The sequence below is a fragment of the Myripristis murdjan genome, chromosome 22 (genome assembly GCF_902150065.1).
Source record: "Myripristis murdjan chromosome 22, fMyrMur1.1, whole genome shotgun sequence".
NCBI lineage: Eukaryota > Metazoa > Chordata > Actinopteri > Holocentriformes > Holocentridae > Myripristis > Myripristis murdjan.
Window position 1 is genome coordinate 7,937,242 of NC_044001.1, and position 18,389 is coordinate 7,955,630.

Consider the following 18,389-nt stretch of genomic DNA (forward strand, 5'->3'; position numbering starts at 1 on the left):
GCAAAGAAATACAATTTTCTGTGGGGGAACATGACCCCGGCTAGAAGATACGTCACCTTAATACATTCTGCATGGGAGCGGCTGAATATGATCAGGCATGCTGCACTTACAATTTACGAATTTTAGTCTTGCATGCAAACAACCAAATTCAAACGGTCCTGCATGTTAGACTCACTATTTGCAAAAAAAAAAAAAAAAAATCAATAATGTAATTGCACCCGCAGCAATTTGCTTGCCTTTGACTTACCCAGGAAGAAAAAAACAAACAAAAAAAAAAACACGAGTGCTACACACACAAGCAGGCGCATATATTTAAAAATAGCTACCAGAGTCTGCATTTAGGGAAAACAGGTCTTTACATAATAATGGATACTTGTGTAAGAAGCTGCTCTGTGGAGACGGTGGATGATAACAGCTCTCTCAGACTCCCGGCTCGCTTTCATGCAGATGACAACGCCGTCTGGAGGAGCTGTCATGATGATGATGGTGATGGTGATGGCGATGGAGAGGGTGGGTGCGTTTGTGTCTTTATTTTGCAGGAGGCTCAGGTGTAATATGACGTGAGAGAGTGTCCTGGGAGGAAAGGGGAGGGAGGAGGGGGGCAAAGCCACGGAGCGGATACAGGAGTGAAAGTTCAGGTGATGGGAGGGGACAGTGAGGAAACCAAGGGGTGAGAGAAGGGCCTGGGGAAAGAGGGGAGGCCGCTGGAAGAAGTGAGAGAAAGTCATCGAGAGAAAGTGCGAGAGCGAGAGACACACAGAGAGAGAGAGAGAGAGCAGATAGAAAGACAACAGTTTTCTGTACTCCACCTTTCTGCAGACTCATGTCTACCATGCGAGGCTCAGCCAGCTCCAGGAAGAAGTTCTTGTTTTTCTCATACTCCTCATCGTCAATAATTTTCACCGAAACAATTTTGCTGCAAAGGGGAGAGCAATAGGGGGAGAAAAGGGACAAGAAGAAGAAAAAAAAGGAAGGGGGCATGAAAGGAGAAAAAAAGGGGCAGAGAAGGAGAGAGGGGAGGAAGGAGAGAGAAGAAGAAAAAGGTTAATTTGAGATGGAGGGACACAGGAAGTGCACTGTAAGTGGGATTAATAATCAGCATGGAAGAAAGGTTAGAAGGTGAAAGGTCAGCTGGCTGAGGACCGGCCTGTCTGTCATTGGCTGGACAAGACACATTCCCAGGTTCCAAATGAGCTTATTGGCTGCCACGGGTGTCATGACAACCACATTTATCACGGTGCCTGATGCAAGCGGAGCAGAGGGCGAGGCGGACTCTCTCCCTGCTACACAGCCGGAGCAGGAATAAAAGAACACAATGAACTGAAAACAGCAGCATGTAATCAATCAGGTTGTAAAATGTGTAAACGGACGTTTCACAAGGGCAAAAGGTGAGTGAACGATAAATGAAAAAACTGTCGCTATCTAAATCGATTTTTATGGCTAGATGTTTCAGTCAGAGCACTTTCAATGAGACGGCTGGCTGGACACTGGGAGGACTCCCGCCTCTTGAGGCAAAGACAAGACAGATAAGAGGGAAGCGGCTTATTGCCGAGTTTATTGCTTCAGTTTGAGGAGAACACCTCTTCGATGAAGTCAAACGACCGCGGGGCTGAGGCTCTTTCTCTGAAAAAGAGCTGCGTGTGACATCATCACACACAAACAGCTCAATATGGCAGCTCGGCCCCGGCGGCTCTCTCGCCACTGATCGCCCTAATTGATCCTTTTAAAGAGTTATTGACGAGAGCAGGCAGTTAAATGGTCAGCAGGTACCCGGATGTCTCCGCGCCCTCGCAATATCACAGCACGAGAACTCCTCGAGGAACGGCTCGGCTCGGATTCGGCTGCATTAATGCGAAAGCGCTCCGGCGCACCACGTGCACGTCACGTCGCCTCCGATGATGTTGGAATGCGCTGAGAGAAAACAAACCTACATTGCTCGAGACAAGTCACGGCGCTCTCTGCATCTGTTCTCTTAGGCCTCAGAAAGCATCTCCCTGCGAGCGGGAGACAAGCCAACAATAGTAGACAGCAGTGCAGCTAGCCCTGAAATAGGGATGACATACTTTATTATATGTCTGGCTTCCATGGGAAAGATGCATCTCCCCTTCATCCGACAAAAAATAAAAAATGCATGCATGTTATTTAGGGTGACTATTCCAGGAGCAAGGGTTCGGCTAATAAGATAAGTGGCAGAGCGGCATCCATAATGGATCGCTGCTCATGTATCATGTATTGAACTCGGATAGTCAAAAAAGTAGCTTGTTCCCTGACATCCTACTACATATACTGTAGCTCTGGGTCAAAGCACTGACACACACACACACACAGACACACACACAAGCAGGTGCAAACCCTCTTTCACTCTCACACACCATAAATGCATATATACAGTACATACAAATATTAATCCCGGCATCTTCGGAGGAATTAAAAATGTATTCCTCTTTCTGCTGTAATGCATTGCTGAATCCCTTTCTCTGGCCAGCCGGTAGCTCACCACACACAGCAGAACAATCCATCTCTCTCTCCCTCTCTCTCTCTCTCTCTCTCACTCTCACATCCCACTGGCAGGGCTTTCCTCAGATTGCTGGGCGAGATGTCTGCAGCGCCGCCGCCGCCGCCGCTCCCACTCCGCCTGGAAAGCCCCTCGCTTTTCATCAGGCAGGAGAGGAGGAAGCACCGGAATCTAATGGACAACCAGGATCTCGCAAAAAAAAAAAAAAAAACACACACACCACCTGCCTGACACGCACAAAACACGCTCGCCCTCCCACACACGCGTGCGGCGACACATGGAAACACCCCGGCGTGCACAAGCTCAGACAGCAGGGGTGTGATTCCTCTCTTCGACCAATTTGGTATGAAATTCGTGGCTACAAATTGAAAACAGGAACAAAGTCTTTGAGGTCAACAATTCAGTACAACACAATGATTTTTTTTTTTTTAAACTAATCTGATTAAACAAAAAAAAAAAATCAGTGCAGAGTTTACATGTTGAGGTGTTAGACTTGGACCTCATGCTAATCAACAACATCCAGCTTAGGGTTAGGGTTAGTGTTAGTGTTAGTTAGCACCATAATGACATACAGGCACTGAGCCTGTGTGTAATACAGTCGCACATTTCACTGGGCAAAATAGCGAATGCCCCTTTATTTGATATGAGTACCTACTTTTTTTTTTAGTTTTTATTGCCATTTACTGGAGCCTGACAAGGTAAATTAGCTTGTACCCTACATTTTATATTGTTTTGGCAAAATTTGACCCACTGCTAGACACACAGAAATCTTCTGTTACACTTCACCTAATAAAAAAATAGAACAGAAAAAAAAGGATAGGGCTAATTAGTCGTTATGTCGAGCGCAGAGCTCAGCCGCGGTGGAAGTGACAGCGTTTCTGTTAATGAAACGGCAGTGACAGCGGAGGAAAAAAAAAAATAATGCAATGACAGGATACAAGTACTTATTTTTTTGTTTACAGTTGACATTGCGATGTTTGATTTGCTGTAAAACATTAACTTGTGCGTTATATGCTCATGTGTGTTATGTGTGTGTGTGTGTGTGTGTGTGTGTGTATGGGGGGGTGAAATCTACTGCAAACTTCACACTGGCGTATCCGCGGCTTCAAATGAGCGTCAAACACTTTCAAGTAGCTGCTTTGAGCCGTCAAGTCAGCATAAAGCACAGTCATGTTCACGGAGGGAGGGGAGCGAGCTGCAGCCGAGCGTGACAGACGGGAGAGACGCAACATGAAAAAGGAAGAAACACCAACAGAAATATCAATATTTGGTGATTTTGATTGTCAAATCCAGTTGCTCTGGTCAAAAGATGGCTGATGGAGTTTTATTTATCTCAGCTACATCAACTGCAAAACCCAGCAAACACACACTGACGGAAAAAGCAAAAGCAAAAGTAAAAGCAGCGATGCCACGGGGGGAGAAATCCTTCTAAAAGTAAAAATCCCTTGCAAATTATTGATGCATTAACGTGTAAGAAGTATTTTAATGTTGTAGCTCTAACTTCTTCGTGTCCTTTTGGCTGGTTTACACTCTAACAATGCATCACATTTGATGTTTTTGCATGGAAAAGCTTCTTCTGCAAAGTAACTAGCAACTGCAACCTTCAGATGAATGGAGTGCAGCAAAAAAAAACACAAAAATGAGTTCTGAAATGTGGTGCAGGAAAAGTATGAAGTCTCACGAAATGAAAATACTTCGGTAAAGTTTAATTAAATATAGCACTTAATTAAAAAGGGGTTAGTTATTTTCTACCTCTGTACACACACACACACACACACACACACACACACACACAATGATGAATGTTTGAATCAGTACAGTCATATCTTGAATATCTAGCCTGGTCGTTCTGATTTGCATCGGATGATCGTTACAACCCTAGCACACACACACACACACACACACACGTGACCACAAGCAAACCACACACTCGCAATGCATTACCCGCGCACTCACACAGACAGCCACACACGCCGAACAGTGAGTGGGCAACATTAGGCGACATTTGCATTCATCTATGAAGATCATCAATAATTCATCCATCCATCCCAACATCTGGCGCCAGTCGCCGTGGAAGCTGCAAGAAAAAAAGCCACTCGGAAGCCGAGGGAGCGCGAGGAGGGACGCGAGCGCGGTAATGGGGATACAATCAAACACCTGCTGTGCACACAAACACAAATCAGAGTGCAGTATTTACAGGGACTGTCCTGCTGCCAGTGCAGTGGATGGTGAACGGTTTTACTGCGGTATGTTGACGGAGAGACACAGAGGGTGTGAGGCTGAACAGCAGACGGCATGCACACACACACACACACACACACACACACACACAGAGGTATACACATGCATGCACTGTTTTTATTTTCCTGCTCTGCTCCTGTTGTCGCCTGTGCTGCTGTGATATTGGCCCTATATTGCGTTCGCGCGGCCGTTCTCGCTTTGCTCTATTTCGGATTTTACGATTGTTGCCACGCTTTAACATCTTTGCTCGCTCTCTGTCATTCCCGGCGCCTCGGTGAAAAGTGAATCCTGACACTGCTGCAGCAAGAAGCATAAGACAAATAAAAGATCTGATTTCTTTTAAAAGGTGCCATGCGTAGCCTTTTGTGCTCCTCAAAGTTCAGAACTGATTTGCGATAAAAACCTCGTTGCTTCCTGTCACAAAGGGGATGTCGATACTTCACCCCATGCTTTTTCACGTGTTTCTCGTGAAGAGAAAGAAGAAGCATAAAAGCTAAAATGCATTCTGACACAGTGTGCTAATGTGAAGCTGAAGCTATGCAGTTAGAATAGTGGAACTGGGGAAAAAAAAAAAAAATCTCTCTTTTGTGCCACAAAGCAATATCTCTTCATGAGCTCCCTGCAAAATCTGATCATACACAATGCAAAAAAAAATAATAAAAAAAAATGCATAGAGGCTGGGAGAGCTTGCCAATCTTTTCAGTGTTTGTTTATGATGATTAAATTAACATCTCAAAAATAAATGTGTTGATGATTTATTGATGCTAAAATGCTACACATAGCACCTTGAGGTCCGGTGGTAGCAGTGTGGGAAGTGCCAGTGGGCAATGACAGACGATTAGAGGGTTCACACCTCCACTGGGCTGCATGCGACTCTCGGCCTCTTGCTTCCTCAAGTCCAGATCGGTCGACGGAGGAGGGAAGGATGGAGATGAAAGAGGGAGGAGAGAGAGAGATGAAAGTGGAGGTGGTATACAGAGAGAGAGAGAAAGAGAGAGAGATGGAGAGGCATAGGCACAGCGTCTCTTTCTCCCTCTGTTCTGCGGCCAAAAACCACACTGCGGCTGAAATTTTCCTTCCTGCCCACCTCTCCTCTCTCATTTTGGCCTGCCTCCTCTCCAGCAGCAGGCCTGGCCTGCCTCCTCTCCAGCAGCAGACCTGCTCCCGTCTCGCTGCTGCCCGGCGTAGTTTAACCTCGCCGACCTCAGGCGGTCTGCCCAATTTCGCCATCGCACTTGTGCTTTTGGCTGCTCAACTTCGTAGCGAGGATACAAGCCGGCGTGGATAATGCCAAACGAAAAAAAAAGAAAGAAAGAAAAAAGAACAAACAATGCATCTATGGACAAAACGGAGTATCTTGCTCATTGTTTTTGTAGTAAAATTGACTGTAAGGAGGGGAAAAAATAACAAGTGGCTTGCATTTCTTTCATTGATGGTTAACTAAATGGTGGTGGCAGCTGATGTCTCCCCCCATAGAAAAGAAAAGATGGCGATTTCACCTGCCACTCACTACATTTCTATATTAGAGGTCAGACTTTATAGAGATTTGGTTTGTGACTCTTTAAAAGCTGGGGTAGTTCAAATACTCATGTGTTCCTTGCTACACTAAAAGCAGCGAAATGTGTACATGGCACGAGCGAAACGACCGTGGCGGAGAGAGGAAGTGATATCATGAAACACCTCCCACCTCCCACCTCCATTTTTGTCTTATCTCTTGGCGCCGATGACCCTCAAATCACTCCGCTCTGATTCCTCCGAGCCTCGAAGAAGAGGAGGATTCAGGTACCTCGGGGCGAGCGGGCGAACAGCGACGGAAAAGTGCTGCAATTAAATACGACCTTTCGTTTCTCCCGGTCCTTTTTCGTCTATATATAAAACACCTGCTGCCGCCGACCTGGACCGTGGGCTTTCTGCTTGAACTAAACACAACCTTTCCCAATTCTCCTGAAAGTTTCCCGGCCGGCGTCTCTTCCCTCAACCTGCTGAGTGCTTTTCACTCGCTTTTCAACCATTACGGTACACTGCATTTAACCGCTGTTAACGCACATGCGAGGAGAGCGAGGGATAGCCCGTGAGCACACGCATCTCTTCCACTCCAATACACGCTGCCGTACGGAGGCCTCGATGGCGGCGGGGCGGTGAGGAGTTTGGTTTCCCAAGACTTACGGTGGGAAATACCAGCTGAATCTTGCAAGAACTAAAAAAGTTGCCTGGGAAATTCATTACAGAGGAGAAAACGCGAGAGTCATCAGAAAAACACAAGCCTCGGCAACCGGTCCGTCACTTTTTTTCAAGAACCTGCACCGTTTCAGCCCAGTCAGATCATGGCAACGGCTCCACTCAAAATCCCAAATAAAGTCAAGCCAATAAAGACGGGAAGCGGACAAGGGGAGGAAAAAAAGGCCCCGGCGCCTCATGGGAAATCAGTGCCTTAATTAAGCAGGCCTGGTTTCTGTCACCAAGCGTGGGGATTATGGGCCCCGCTCATTATGGTCCTGATTATTGCTTTTCCCCAGCAATCACAGAAAAAAAAAAAAAAAAAAAAAAGCCGGTAAACACATTTGTCAATGATTTCTTGCCAATCGGATGACAAACTCACATCAGATTTAATATTCGAGACCCGCGAGGCGAGGCCTGCGCCCCTTCCACTCCTCCGTCCTTCTCCCCGCCATCATCATTTCTTCTCATTTCTTCCCCACAAATACAAAAGCGCAACCGACCGGCCGTCAAACAACTAAAAAAAAAACAGGCGACTTCAATCACTTTGAAAATTGCAGCCGACCTGCCGGAGTCGAATAAATACATCAATATTACAAAAACAACCGGAGGCGGGGGGGAGACGTGCACTCAAGACAAAAGTCTCCACTTGGCGGGTTCGCAAACTTCACCGGCCGAGAGTGAGCCAGATGCGATGGTTTTGAGCGTTAACTGGTTGGAGGGGAGAGCATGAGAAGAGAGAGAGAGAGAGAGAGAGAGAGAGAGAGAGAGAGCTGTGATGCCAGATGCCGCTTGAATAATACATGTCTGCCAATGGGAGTCCCAGTTTGGATAGTGCACATTCGGTCCGGAGACACCAGGAGAGGAATGGTACATGCACCCCAATTTCCCGGTGCGGGCGCTCTTATGTAAGCATCTTTAGTGCTGTTAAAGCAGGAGATGGCATGGTGGCCTGCTAGTTGGGCGTTTCGAGCAATTAAGCCGGAGGAGCTGAATTCAAGCCTCCGCGTTGGCAAGCGTTCTATCTGTTGTAGTGTCCTTGAGCAAATGAAGCTTTGTGTGTGTGTGTGTGTGTCACTCCAGGCGCTTTGTATTTATGGAAAAGTGCCTTGAGAGTCCCAACTTGAAGTTTTAAAAAAAAAAAGTTCAACTTGGTAGAAAGTTGCTCTGCTGTCCGATCTTTTCTGAAGAATAGAAATGAAGGTGGTCGCTGTTGGTTTGCTCTATGATCTAAAACAGAAAACAGCGTGTACGTCAACGTGTCAACAGGATTATTTATTGTTCGGTGAGCAGGTGGGGCCGAGCTCCTAGAAAATCACACAGGAACTTCGAGCAGCCGCCCCGTTCGGATCCTTGAAGCCAATTTTGCAGCCAAATCTCAAAGACCCAGATTATTAAAAAAAAAGGTTATAAAATCTTACGTTCAGCTTGTTGGAGCAGCAGATGAATTTTGTGAAGGCGATAACGTTGCAAATAGCGGGACGACTAACTTTAATAACAGCGACGGTGACTCGGCTACAAAAAAAATGTTAGCTTTAATGATCTCCGCCCGGTTTTACTGCTGTCGTGACGCTCGCCGCCGGCCCATGATTTTTAAACAGTGAACGTTCATTTATCTGACTCATGTTAGCCTTAATATACAGCCGACTGACTGAGAGGTCAAACTGAGAGCTCTAATGTCCGATGTTATGACTTAACGGCCTTTCAAGTGATATTTGGTGACCATAACAATCTGATATTTTTTAAGAAGAAATGGATTCCAGCAGAATTATTACAATTATTGCATTATTACAAACAGCAAATATTCAACTTAAAGATTCAATATCAGCAGCAGAATGTAGACTGTGCATCACTCAGGCAGCCGAAATATTCCTTCTTCTTTTTCAAATTTTAAATCTTAAATCAACTTAGAAACCGCCGATATTTCCCAACGTCCCACTGGTAATTATGAGTTCAAGGCCGTGTTCATGTGCTTGGTAACTGAGAAATGCAGCGCATACAGTGTTTCTGATGAGCGCTTGAAAGGTCAACGAGTCAGCTGATTCTCCGGTTGCATAGCAACAGCAACACAAAACACAAAAGGACCGGAGCGGCGTTGTCCTGCGGTTGACCCCGCTCCCTGACCTCTCTGCAGGGCCAAAGGGAAAAAAGGAGAATTTCCCTCAATATTAATGAGAATCAATTAAATATCCTCTGACTGTACAGTATCAGTGCCAAGACGGGGAAGTCAGAATTAGACTGATGACACTTTCAAAACACTCATGTACACTCACATCAGCGCTTACACACACACACACATACACACACAAAAAACAGATGGAATGGTGAGCTACGCAGCGACGGGCTAACTCATGACGAGAGCTCACAGCGGGGAGCCAGGCGGCGGAGCCAGGTTTATTAATACCGACGCTGAAAGGAATCATGGGTAGTCACGAAGCCGGCGTTCTGACGAGGAATCCTATTTTCTGAATCCTGCAACAGGACTGCAGCTGTCCCTCCTCGGCCGGGTGCAACCTTGTCGCCTCTCCCCGCCGCAGACGCAACCTCGTGCTCTGACTCCCGCACATAAACAACGTCCGTCTCTGCAGATTTTAAACCAGCAGGAACAATAAATCTCGAGTTTAACTTGCACACAGATTACAGTGTGTGTGTGTGTGTGTGTTAGATTCGAGAGAGGGGTGTCGTGATAGAATGTGCCCTCGGCGAGAGATACCTCTGTGATCCCGTGGAACTCTCACACCCTCAGGTCTAGGACTCGAATATCTAATGCACCCGACCGGCTCCCATTTGCTGCTCTCGCTCTTACTTGTTGTCATGGATACAAAACCCCTTTCACCGGCTCGGCTCCTCTCTGAAGGCGACACATGACACACAACCATTTGTGCGCATTTCAGGCTTGCCCCAAAACTTCAACCTCGTCCATTCCGGTCCATTCATTCGGCTGCACCGGGCCAAACAACACAATGAAAATCGTCCCGCGAGGGAATACAGAGTCCTAACACGTTTACCTCTGTCTGCTGACACATAGTCTATTATTTCACCTGCATGCCTCACAAAACACACATGTACACACACACACACACACATGCACACACACCTCAGCAGCTGATGCACGCTGCAGGTGGAGGAAGGGAAAACCGCGAGATCGCACAATGGCAGCTTGCTTCCTGCGGCCTGTCAGATTGCATACACTCCACATTGTTTTTTTCCAGCCACGAAACCCATTGTCTTAACACGCCAATAACGCCGGAGAAAGCCTGCAGATGCCTCCTTTGTACTGCAACTGTAACTCTCTCCTTTTAACAACAAGAGCATCCCTTTCTCTCAGAAGATGGATAACACACTCTGCAACAAAAGGATGCTCGGGATGAAGCCCTCTCGGTCCCCCGGGGAGCTGTCACCGAGCAGTCACGCACGAGTCCGTATCCTGCTTTGGATCGGCAAAATCACCTTTATCAGGGATCGCTATCTCCAGCTGGCTTAAATTGTGCCAGCACTAATCTAGTTTTTTTTTTTTTTTTTAACCTTATATGACAAGGCATAGGGCTGAAGAGTCAATCAAAATATGATCAAAAACGCAATAGAAATGCAATTTTTTCACTAAAAGTAAAACATGAAAATAACATTATCATCATTTTAATAGTGTTTTTGTTCGTTTTTTAATTGTGTTTTTTAGTGAAAATGGAAATTATGTTGAATCACATCAAAATTGAAATATATTATGTCTATATATATATATATATATATTTTTATCATTGTTTTAACCTTGTGGACTTCTGGAAGCAAGACACTTTGTTTAATTAACAAACACTGCAAATCTACCTATCTAAAAATGAGTAGAGGGGTTCTTCATTGTATATTAATACCTTAGGGGTCTTCTTAAGGCTGAAATAATATGGTTCATCCACAGCCGGATAGATTTGAGACATTAGTATTTTCGAGTTAATAGTCATCATTTCTTCTTGGGAGCTTCTTGGGACGGCAGATGGGTGGGGCTTCTCTCCCGGGGAAAGTGTCAATCAAAGAAATCTACGGGAAAAGTAAAGTTTACCTGCTTTGTTTGACTGTCAGAATGCAAATCTCAAAAGTCATCGTGCTGTGCCATGTGATAAATCCATCCCATCTGGTGCTTTAAGTAGGTTAAATATATATATATATATATATATATATATATATATATATACAGCAATAGTTATTTGCATATGAACCAGAAGGTCAGGCTTAACTTAAAGGCTTGTGGACAGACAGAAACAGAGAGCTCCGAGGAACTAGACATGGGGGACATGGCTGCGAATAAAATGTACTTTCTGGAGAGGCAAGAATATCTCACTGATCTAAACAGAGAGGCTGAAGAAGGAAGGGGAGGAGGAGGAGGAGGAGGAGGAGAAGGTGGTGGAGGAGGAGGAGGGCTGCTTGGTTCCACTTGTCATGCACCCGCGCTACACTGTCTCCCCAAAAACATGCTGACTGCCACTGCTGAAGGAGAAAAAGACAAAAGGAGAAGATGAAAAAAGAGAGGACACTCAAAGGTAAGGCAGAGGATGGGAGGGCAGTTGAATTTCAAAAAATAAAAAAGATAAAAAAAAAAAAGAAAAAAGAAAACCATGCTCCATATTTTCTGAGCCAAGAGCGAGGCGAGAGGGGGCAAAAAAAGTGAGCTATATTTTTTTGGATGTCTGGAGCGAGCCCAAAGGTCCTCCTCTACAAGGACACAATGCAATAAAACACTCAGAGATGAAGTGTCTGATAGGGGGCGACAAGGAAGGGAGAGGAGGAAGAAAGAGGAGGATGCAGCCGGGCCTCCAAAATGAAAGCTATAGCAGGGAGCAGCAACCTGGTGTGGTGGGGGAGAAGGAGGAGGAGGAGGAGGAGGAGGAGGAGGACGGTCGGGGTGAGGTGGAGCGAGGGCAAGAAATGGAGGAGGTCTATTTTGGGCGTCAGGCGTGGGTCCGTGACAGCTTAGAGAGCCAGAGCAGCCAAGTCAAACCGCCTGCAGCCAGAAGACAAACAGCATCATATATGAATGACTCGGGAGAGCGACAGGCTCCTCGTCGCATCCGGGAGCAGCGATTCTTAGAAATGTACTGTATGAAAACCGTGGAGCACGACCCTTGTAGATATATACGTCGAGGGATAACGCAAACTGTTGGAGGAAACCTCAGTCCAGAAATAGAAAGCTGGCCGTCGGTGTCACTCGTGCCACCAAAAGGCCTACAGTCTTTCTTGTTTCTTTATTTATCATTCAAGATTAAGACAATCCAGCCTGTAGAGAGCGTTTTGTCAACTAAGCGTTTAATTTACGCTCCTTCAAAAATGTGCAATAATGCTATGAATTGTTTTATAAGAGTAGGTGTCACTATTTTTTTAAGTGGATATCTCATTTTGGGACATCTTCATTTCTGTTTCTGCCAGAGGACTGAATTAAAACTGGTGGCTTCAACTCCATTAAACATATTACTTGAGGTCTGGTGCCTTCCACTTGATTTTTTTTTTTTTTTTTTTTTTTTTTCTAAATCATATCTGCTCCCCGTCATGCTGTCCTACAAGCTCTGTCTGAACTGTAATAAGTTCGGCGTAGTCTTACGACTTATTAGGCTCGAAGCCCCATCGGCCACAATCATCGATTTATTCTGGGCTCCACACAGGAAGACACGGCGATGCTCTCGACCGCGTGCCCTCGAGGCTCCAGAGTCTGCAGCTTGTCACTGCAGCTAAACACAACAGCGGCTCATTCATTGGCACATCCAGCTGAAGGTGTGTTCATCAAATAAGCAAAGACAGACGATAAAATACCAAAGACGTTCACAGATATCCAAAGATATTCACATCTGAGAATAAATGACACTTATTTTAACAGGGGTTGTAAGGTGCTCACAATTTTAATATTGAATGTTTGGCCCATTTAATACAATTTACCGACATTTGACATCGCAGCAAACCATTTAGCAAATCGTGTGGGGGGCACTAAAGATTATAAAGGATATAATCAAAATCCCTCAATTGTTAAATATGAATTTTTGGTTGAAACGCCCACCTTATAATGTTCTGCTTCTGTGGCTAACAAAGTCATCGGCATTCATAAACCACAGAGCTAATAATTGGCTATGGAGAGCTATTTTTTTTTTGTGGTTTCAACACGCAGCGGTGTCGCTGCTGCTGTTAGGAGGCAAATGTGGATGACCTTGTTACGGTGATGGAATAACGGCGTAAAAGAAAGTTTGAAGTGTCTGAAAGTTGATTTTCATATCGTGGTGGAATGGAATCGATGGGCTGGATAAAAGGAAGGAGTTAAAAAGGTTTGCTTTAGGAAAAGATTTGTTGAAATGTGAAGTTCACGCAGGTTAAGCATGAAAAACCACCGGTGTGCTCCTTTAAGTCCACTGTCTTTGTTGTTCTCCACCATCTTTGGGCCGTGGTGAATGTGTTGGAGTGAGAGCGTCCACAGGCACCGCTGACAGACGCTGCTCAGCGCTGTCCTGGTCGGTATCAGAGACGTCAGGCGGGATAAAACGTATAAGACGTTGTTTCAATTATTGATTTCTGCCCCCCATTTTTCTGTGGAAATTGACCAAAACTGTCTATAGAGCATTGCTGTGACCTCCACGGCACACATCACGATTTACAAAGCAAATGAAAAGGTCACGAAACTGGCCAAAGGGGCTTGATGTCATACATTATTGATGGCTGTACAGAAATCGTGTTTTCACCTCTTCTCCGGGGGGGGGGGGAAGCTGTACTCCAGAGCAGCGAATCTGGAACTGCTGGGGAATCACCGACTTACTCAAGGACACGTTAGCCAGCCGGATGTTTTCCAGCGTGGAGCTTGAATGAAGGACGTGTGCTTAACCCGCCGAGGCGCCCCGCCGCCGCCGCCGCCGCCGCCGCAAAAAAAGTAACGGGAGCATGCAAAAGCTGTTATGTCTGATGTCGAGTTTGCTCTCTCTACACCTGTCTGTCACTTTTGCCGCTCACTGGCGACCCACAGCACACGCTTCCCACATAGGGCTTCCTCTACTCTGCTCTGCGCATACGCATGGTGCTATTATTTCTGTATTTGGAGACAGGAACTGGGAAGAGAGAGAGAGAGACAAAGAGAGAAAGAGAGAGAGAGAGAGAGAGAGAGAGAGAGAGAGAGAGAGAGAAACATAACCTCACGCCTCAGTGAATCTCTAATCAAGCAACAGAAAGCACATTTATGAGTATGAGTATGTGCGAGTTGGTGCAAATGTTCTTGTGCATTATGTCTCGTTGTGCATTCAGTATATGTCACCACACTTACAGTTACAGTGCAGGGAGTAGATGGGGGGCAGGGTGTGTACGTGTGTGTGTGTGTGTGTGTGTGTGTGTGTGTTGGGGAGGGGGTTGATAGTAGGGGATACAGTCGATTCACTGCAGAGGCAGCAAGACATCGCTGATTGAGAAGTGGGATGGCAAAGAGGAGACGCACACACACAGCTCTAAAAATAGTTAAGGACATGGATTTTCTCTGGCAAGGGGCAGCAGCATGCAGTTTCTCCTGGGGTGGGGGCTCTGTGTGTGTGTGTGTGTGTGTGTGTGTGTGTGTGTGTGTGCTGAGAACCAGAAAACTCAGCACTGAGCCTCCAGCTTCTCTTACGGTCAAGGGCTTGCTCTCACAAAATACAGACACACACTCGTGCTGAAACGATTAGTCAAGTAATTGATTTGTCGCCTGACAGAAAATTAACTGATTAGAATTTCGGTAACTTATCAATCGCTTTAGTCATTCATGGAGTAAAAATAAATAAATAAATAAATCAAACATATGCTGGTAACAGCCTCACAAATGCTCAGGTTTGCCTTTCTTCATTTCATATCGTTGTATATGTAATACATCTTTGGCTTCTTTTCAGATTAAGTAAGCAACAACCTCAATTATCACCAAGATATCACTGGGCTCTTGTAACGTGAAAGATGTTTGACATTATTTTTAACATTTTGTAGACAAAATGATCAATTGCTTACTTAAAAAAAAAACAACAACAACCAATAGATAAATAGACAATGAACACTAGTTATTAATGGCAGCCCCAACACACATTCACATTAACACTAAAAAAAATACAACACAAAATTAGCATCATCACTATTTACAGCCCAGGCGTCTGCAAACACACACACACACACACTGTACCCACGGTGCTCCTGTAAGACTTGCTCGCAGCACCAACAGTACACACACACACACACACACACACATAACAGGCCTTTGGCTGGGTTTAATTCCCGACAGTAAATCACATTTTACTAACCTTGAGGTTGGCAACCCATGTAGACTCTTCTGATATTAAAATGAGCCCGTTGATAAATTCCTAATTATACAGAAATGACTGTGAAACTTCTTCCGATGGCCTTTGGGCTGCGCACAGCCACTATTAACGTCACACTGCTTGCCAATGAATTGCCACTGACGGGGCTTATGAGAGCAGCTTGATTTCTGTCCTCCGGAGGAATGAAACGCTGGATCTCGCCCGCAGGCCTAAGCTAAACATTTCTCTTGTACTTCACATTATTGGGGTCAAAGGAATTTTCTGGCCTCAATATGGGGCTGGCTGCCAAAAGAAAAGGTTGGGAACTTGCGCCCTATGCCGTGCACTGATTCACCCCCCCTGCTGTTCAGCCCTTAACACGGTGCTGCGGTGTGGCGAGCGGGCGCAAGGTCGGCTGCTGGTCAGGGAGGCAGGAGGGCGGCGGGGGAGGGGCGGGAGGTATTAACAAGGTTAACCTGCTCTCAATCAGCCTTCCCCTATATGTTTTTTTTTTATCCCAGTAGGTGCTGAGAGATGAGCCTGCGGGAAGTTGAGAGAAAAGCTGAAAAAACTGCTGGGTTTGTCCCTGAAAGTGGGAACACGCAGCCGAAGAAGCTCTGGTGGTGCATTCACTGCATGTCCAGGGCTGGGAAATGTTAAAAATGTGCTTATTACAGGTACTAGTACTTTCATCAAAACTGTAATTAGAAACCTAATCCAAGCGCATATCTAATCTCAGTAATGTACACTGTTTCAGTTTCCTTGGTAACACTTTACAATAAGAATACAACAATTAACGTTAGTTAATGTCGTAATGGTTAATTGACTATTAATAATTATTATGGCATTTACTAATGTTAATGATATCGACAATAACCCTTAAATAACATATGAATTAATACCTTAGCATGAACAGCATTAGTACATGATTCTTAGACACATTAGTTAACGGTTAGTTAACTGTTACTTAATGTTTATTACCTGTTACTTAATGTTTATTACGGCATTAACTAACATTTATTGTTGTACTCTTATTGTAAAGTATTTGCAGTGTAAAGACAGCAATAACAAAATTATAAATTAATTAAATGAAAAAGATGTATTTCTGGTTTGCATAAAAAAAAAACTGAAAATTTGTGGGATGTAGAACATTTGGCACTCATTAAACAGTTTTCTAAATTTCATGCGTTCACTTTCAAAATATTCCCAGAGGTAATCTTCTAAGAGGTATCTGCAATCAAAATCGATTATTCTTTAGGTAATCAGCATACATTGTTTTTTTTTTTGGTTTTTTTATGTAATGCAATGGAATACAGTTAATTATTAATTACAAGCTTGATGCCATTGTGCTGTGATGTTACAGCACTGTTAAATATTACATATACAACACTACCCTGTTTATATCAGATTTATGTGTTTTTTTGTGGGATGAAAGACCCATGAATGAACTTTAACACCGTTCCTGTTTCCTCAATGAGATTATCGGGATTAACACACATGCATTTATACATGTATACATAGTGTGGTTCTAAATTGACAGTATATATGATAGAAAGTAGTATTGTCATTATTTTAAAATATATAATACAACATTTTGAGAGCCTCTTTGTTCCTTAATTTGATGCATTTTGTGTTCAAAGTGGATGTTGGATGGGACATGCATCTTTCAAAAGAGTAAATCAACAGGAGATCAGTTTAGGGAGAGAGACAGGCACTTTTCTGGGATGTAGAAGAAAAGGGCTTTTGATATAAAAGTACAAAAACATGATCAAAATTTAATAAATTCTCTTGTCATTTATTGTTAAATAGGTGAATCGTCTGCCGTGAAAATTTTGCTAACAAGTTGAAAAAGTCATTTTTTAATATCCCGGTGACTTTAACGCGGTTGTGTTTCTGTTGGTTTCTGGCGGCTGTTTGCTTGGTGCTGATCACTGACGGGAGTTCATAGCATCACTGCAGCATGTGCACTTACACATCCACTGTACAACGCCCTTTACACACTCACCCTGCATACATACATGTGACAGCTCCCTTGGCACACTACACCTTTCTTCAATGCACTCAAGCATGCTCGCAAGCATCGTTCACGCACACACGCAACGTGCACACGGACACACATGCACAAGCAGATACACACACGGGCGCGATGGGATGCACGGCTGCATACCGTATTAACAGCTCACTCACGCACCCGTTCACCCACCCATCCATGCGCGCACACACACACACACACACACACACAAAGTGATGTAAGGGAAGGAGAGAGATGAGATGAGGCAAGGGAGGAGAGAGCAGGATGATTGTACATGTAAGGGAGGAACTCTCCTCCATCACAGACTGTGTCCTCCGGTCTCTGATGAGATTATTGGACGGCTCCTCCCTCCCTCCTGGCCCTCTGCTGTGTTGTCTTAAAAAGATTAACCACACCATTGTCTCTGCCAATAATGACGGGATAAAAGGGCCACTGCCTCGCAGGGAAAGTTGAAATGCCGCACGCTAATTCCATCCCACAGAGTGTGTTCCATCATCCATCGCCCTGAATCCTCATTACCATTAGCTAACAGTACAGGAGGTGTGATTTGGATGATCCAAGACTGCTAAGCCGGAGACCGGAGAAGGAAATAAAGTTTTTTAGTCCACCAGCTGTGGCGATTGGTGCATCTCAACAGCCGCCAGCCATTTTCACTATTTTAGCCGTCTGGAATAGCATAGGTCTTCTAAATTGTGATTGGTTGCGTGCCAAAGTGTCTGGTGGAACAGACACACTTACCAGGCACCGGCTGCCAAACCAGCATTTGGATGGTAGCTGGTAATTTCCCATGTTGGCACAGACCAGCCGAGGCTACTCTAGGTTGAGTGTGTTGGTTACCACCAGAGACGGAGACTGAGGAGGTATCAGAGGGCAGCAGGGCGGCTTAGTAATTAAGTGCATTTCATACTTCAGTCAAAATAGGCTCTCTGCATGTAAGCTGAAACTATTTGGGGATGAAAAGAGCCTCTGCATTGGTGTTGCGTTCTCTATTTGCCAAAGAAACTTAACCTGGCATCAATTCAAATCAAAGGTTAATGTCTGCGTATAGAAATTCAAAGATATGCACATCAATGCATAAACATAAAGGCTTCAATGTGACCGCCGCCTGGTTGATTAC

The 18,389-nt window shown here is 44.9% G+C and overlaps 1 protein-coding gene across 4 annotated transcripts in view; it reads right to left on the minus strand.

The window, feature by feature from the left end:
• slc8a3 (solute carrier family 8 member 3) overlaps positions 1-18,389 on the minus strand; it is a 102,877-nt gene that overhangs the window by 33,113 nt on the left and 51,375 nt on the right. For all 4 annotated transcript variants that reach the window (XM_030082141.1, XM_030082143.1, XM_030082142.1 and 1 more), the window contains exon 3: positions 810-916. In XM_030082141.1, coding sequence (XP_029938001.1) covers positions 810-916 — 107 coding nt within the window. The remainder of the gene's footprint in view (positions 1-809; positions 917-18,389) is intronic.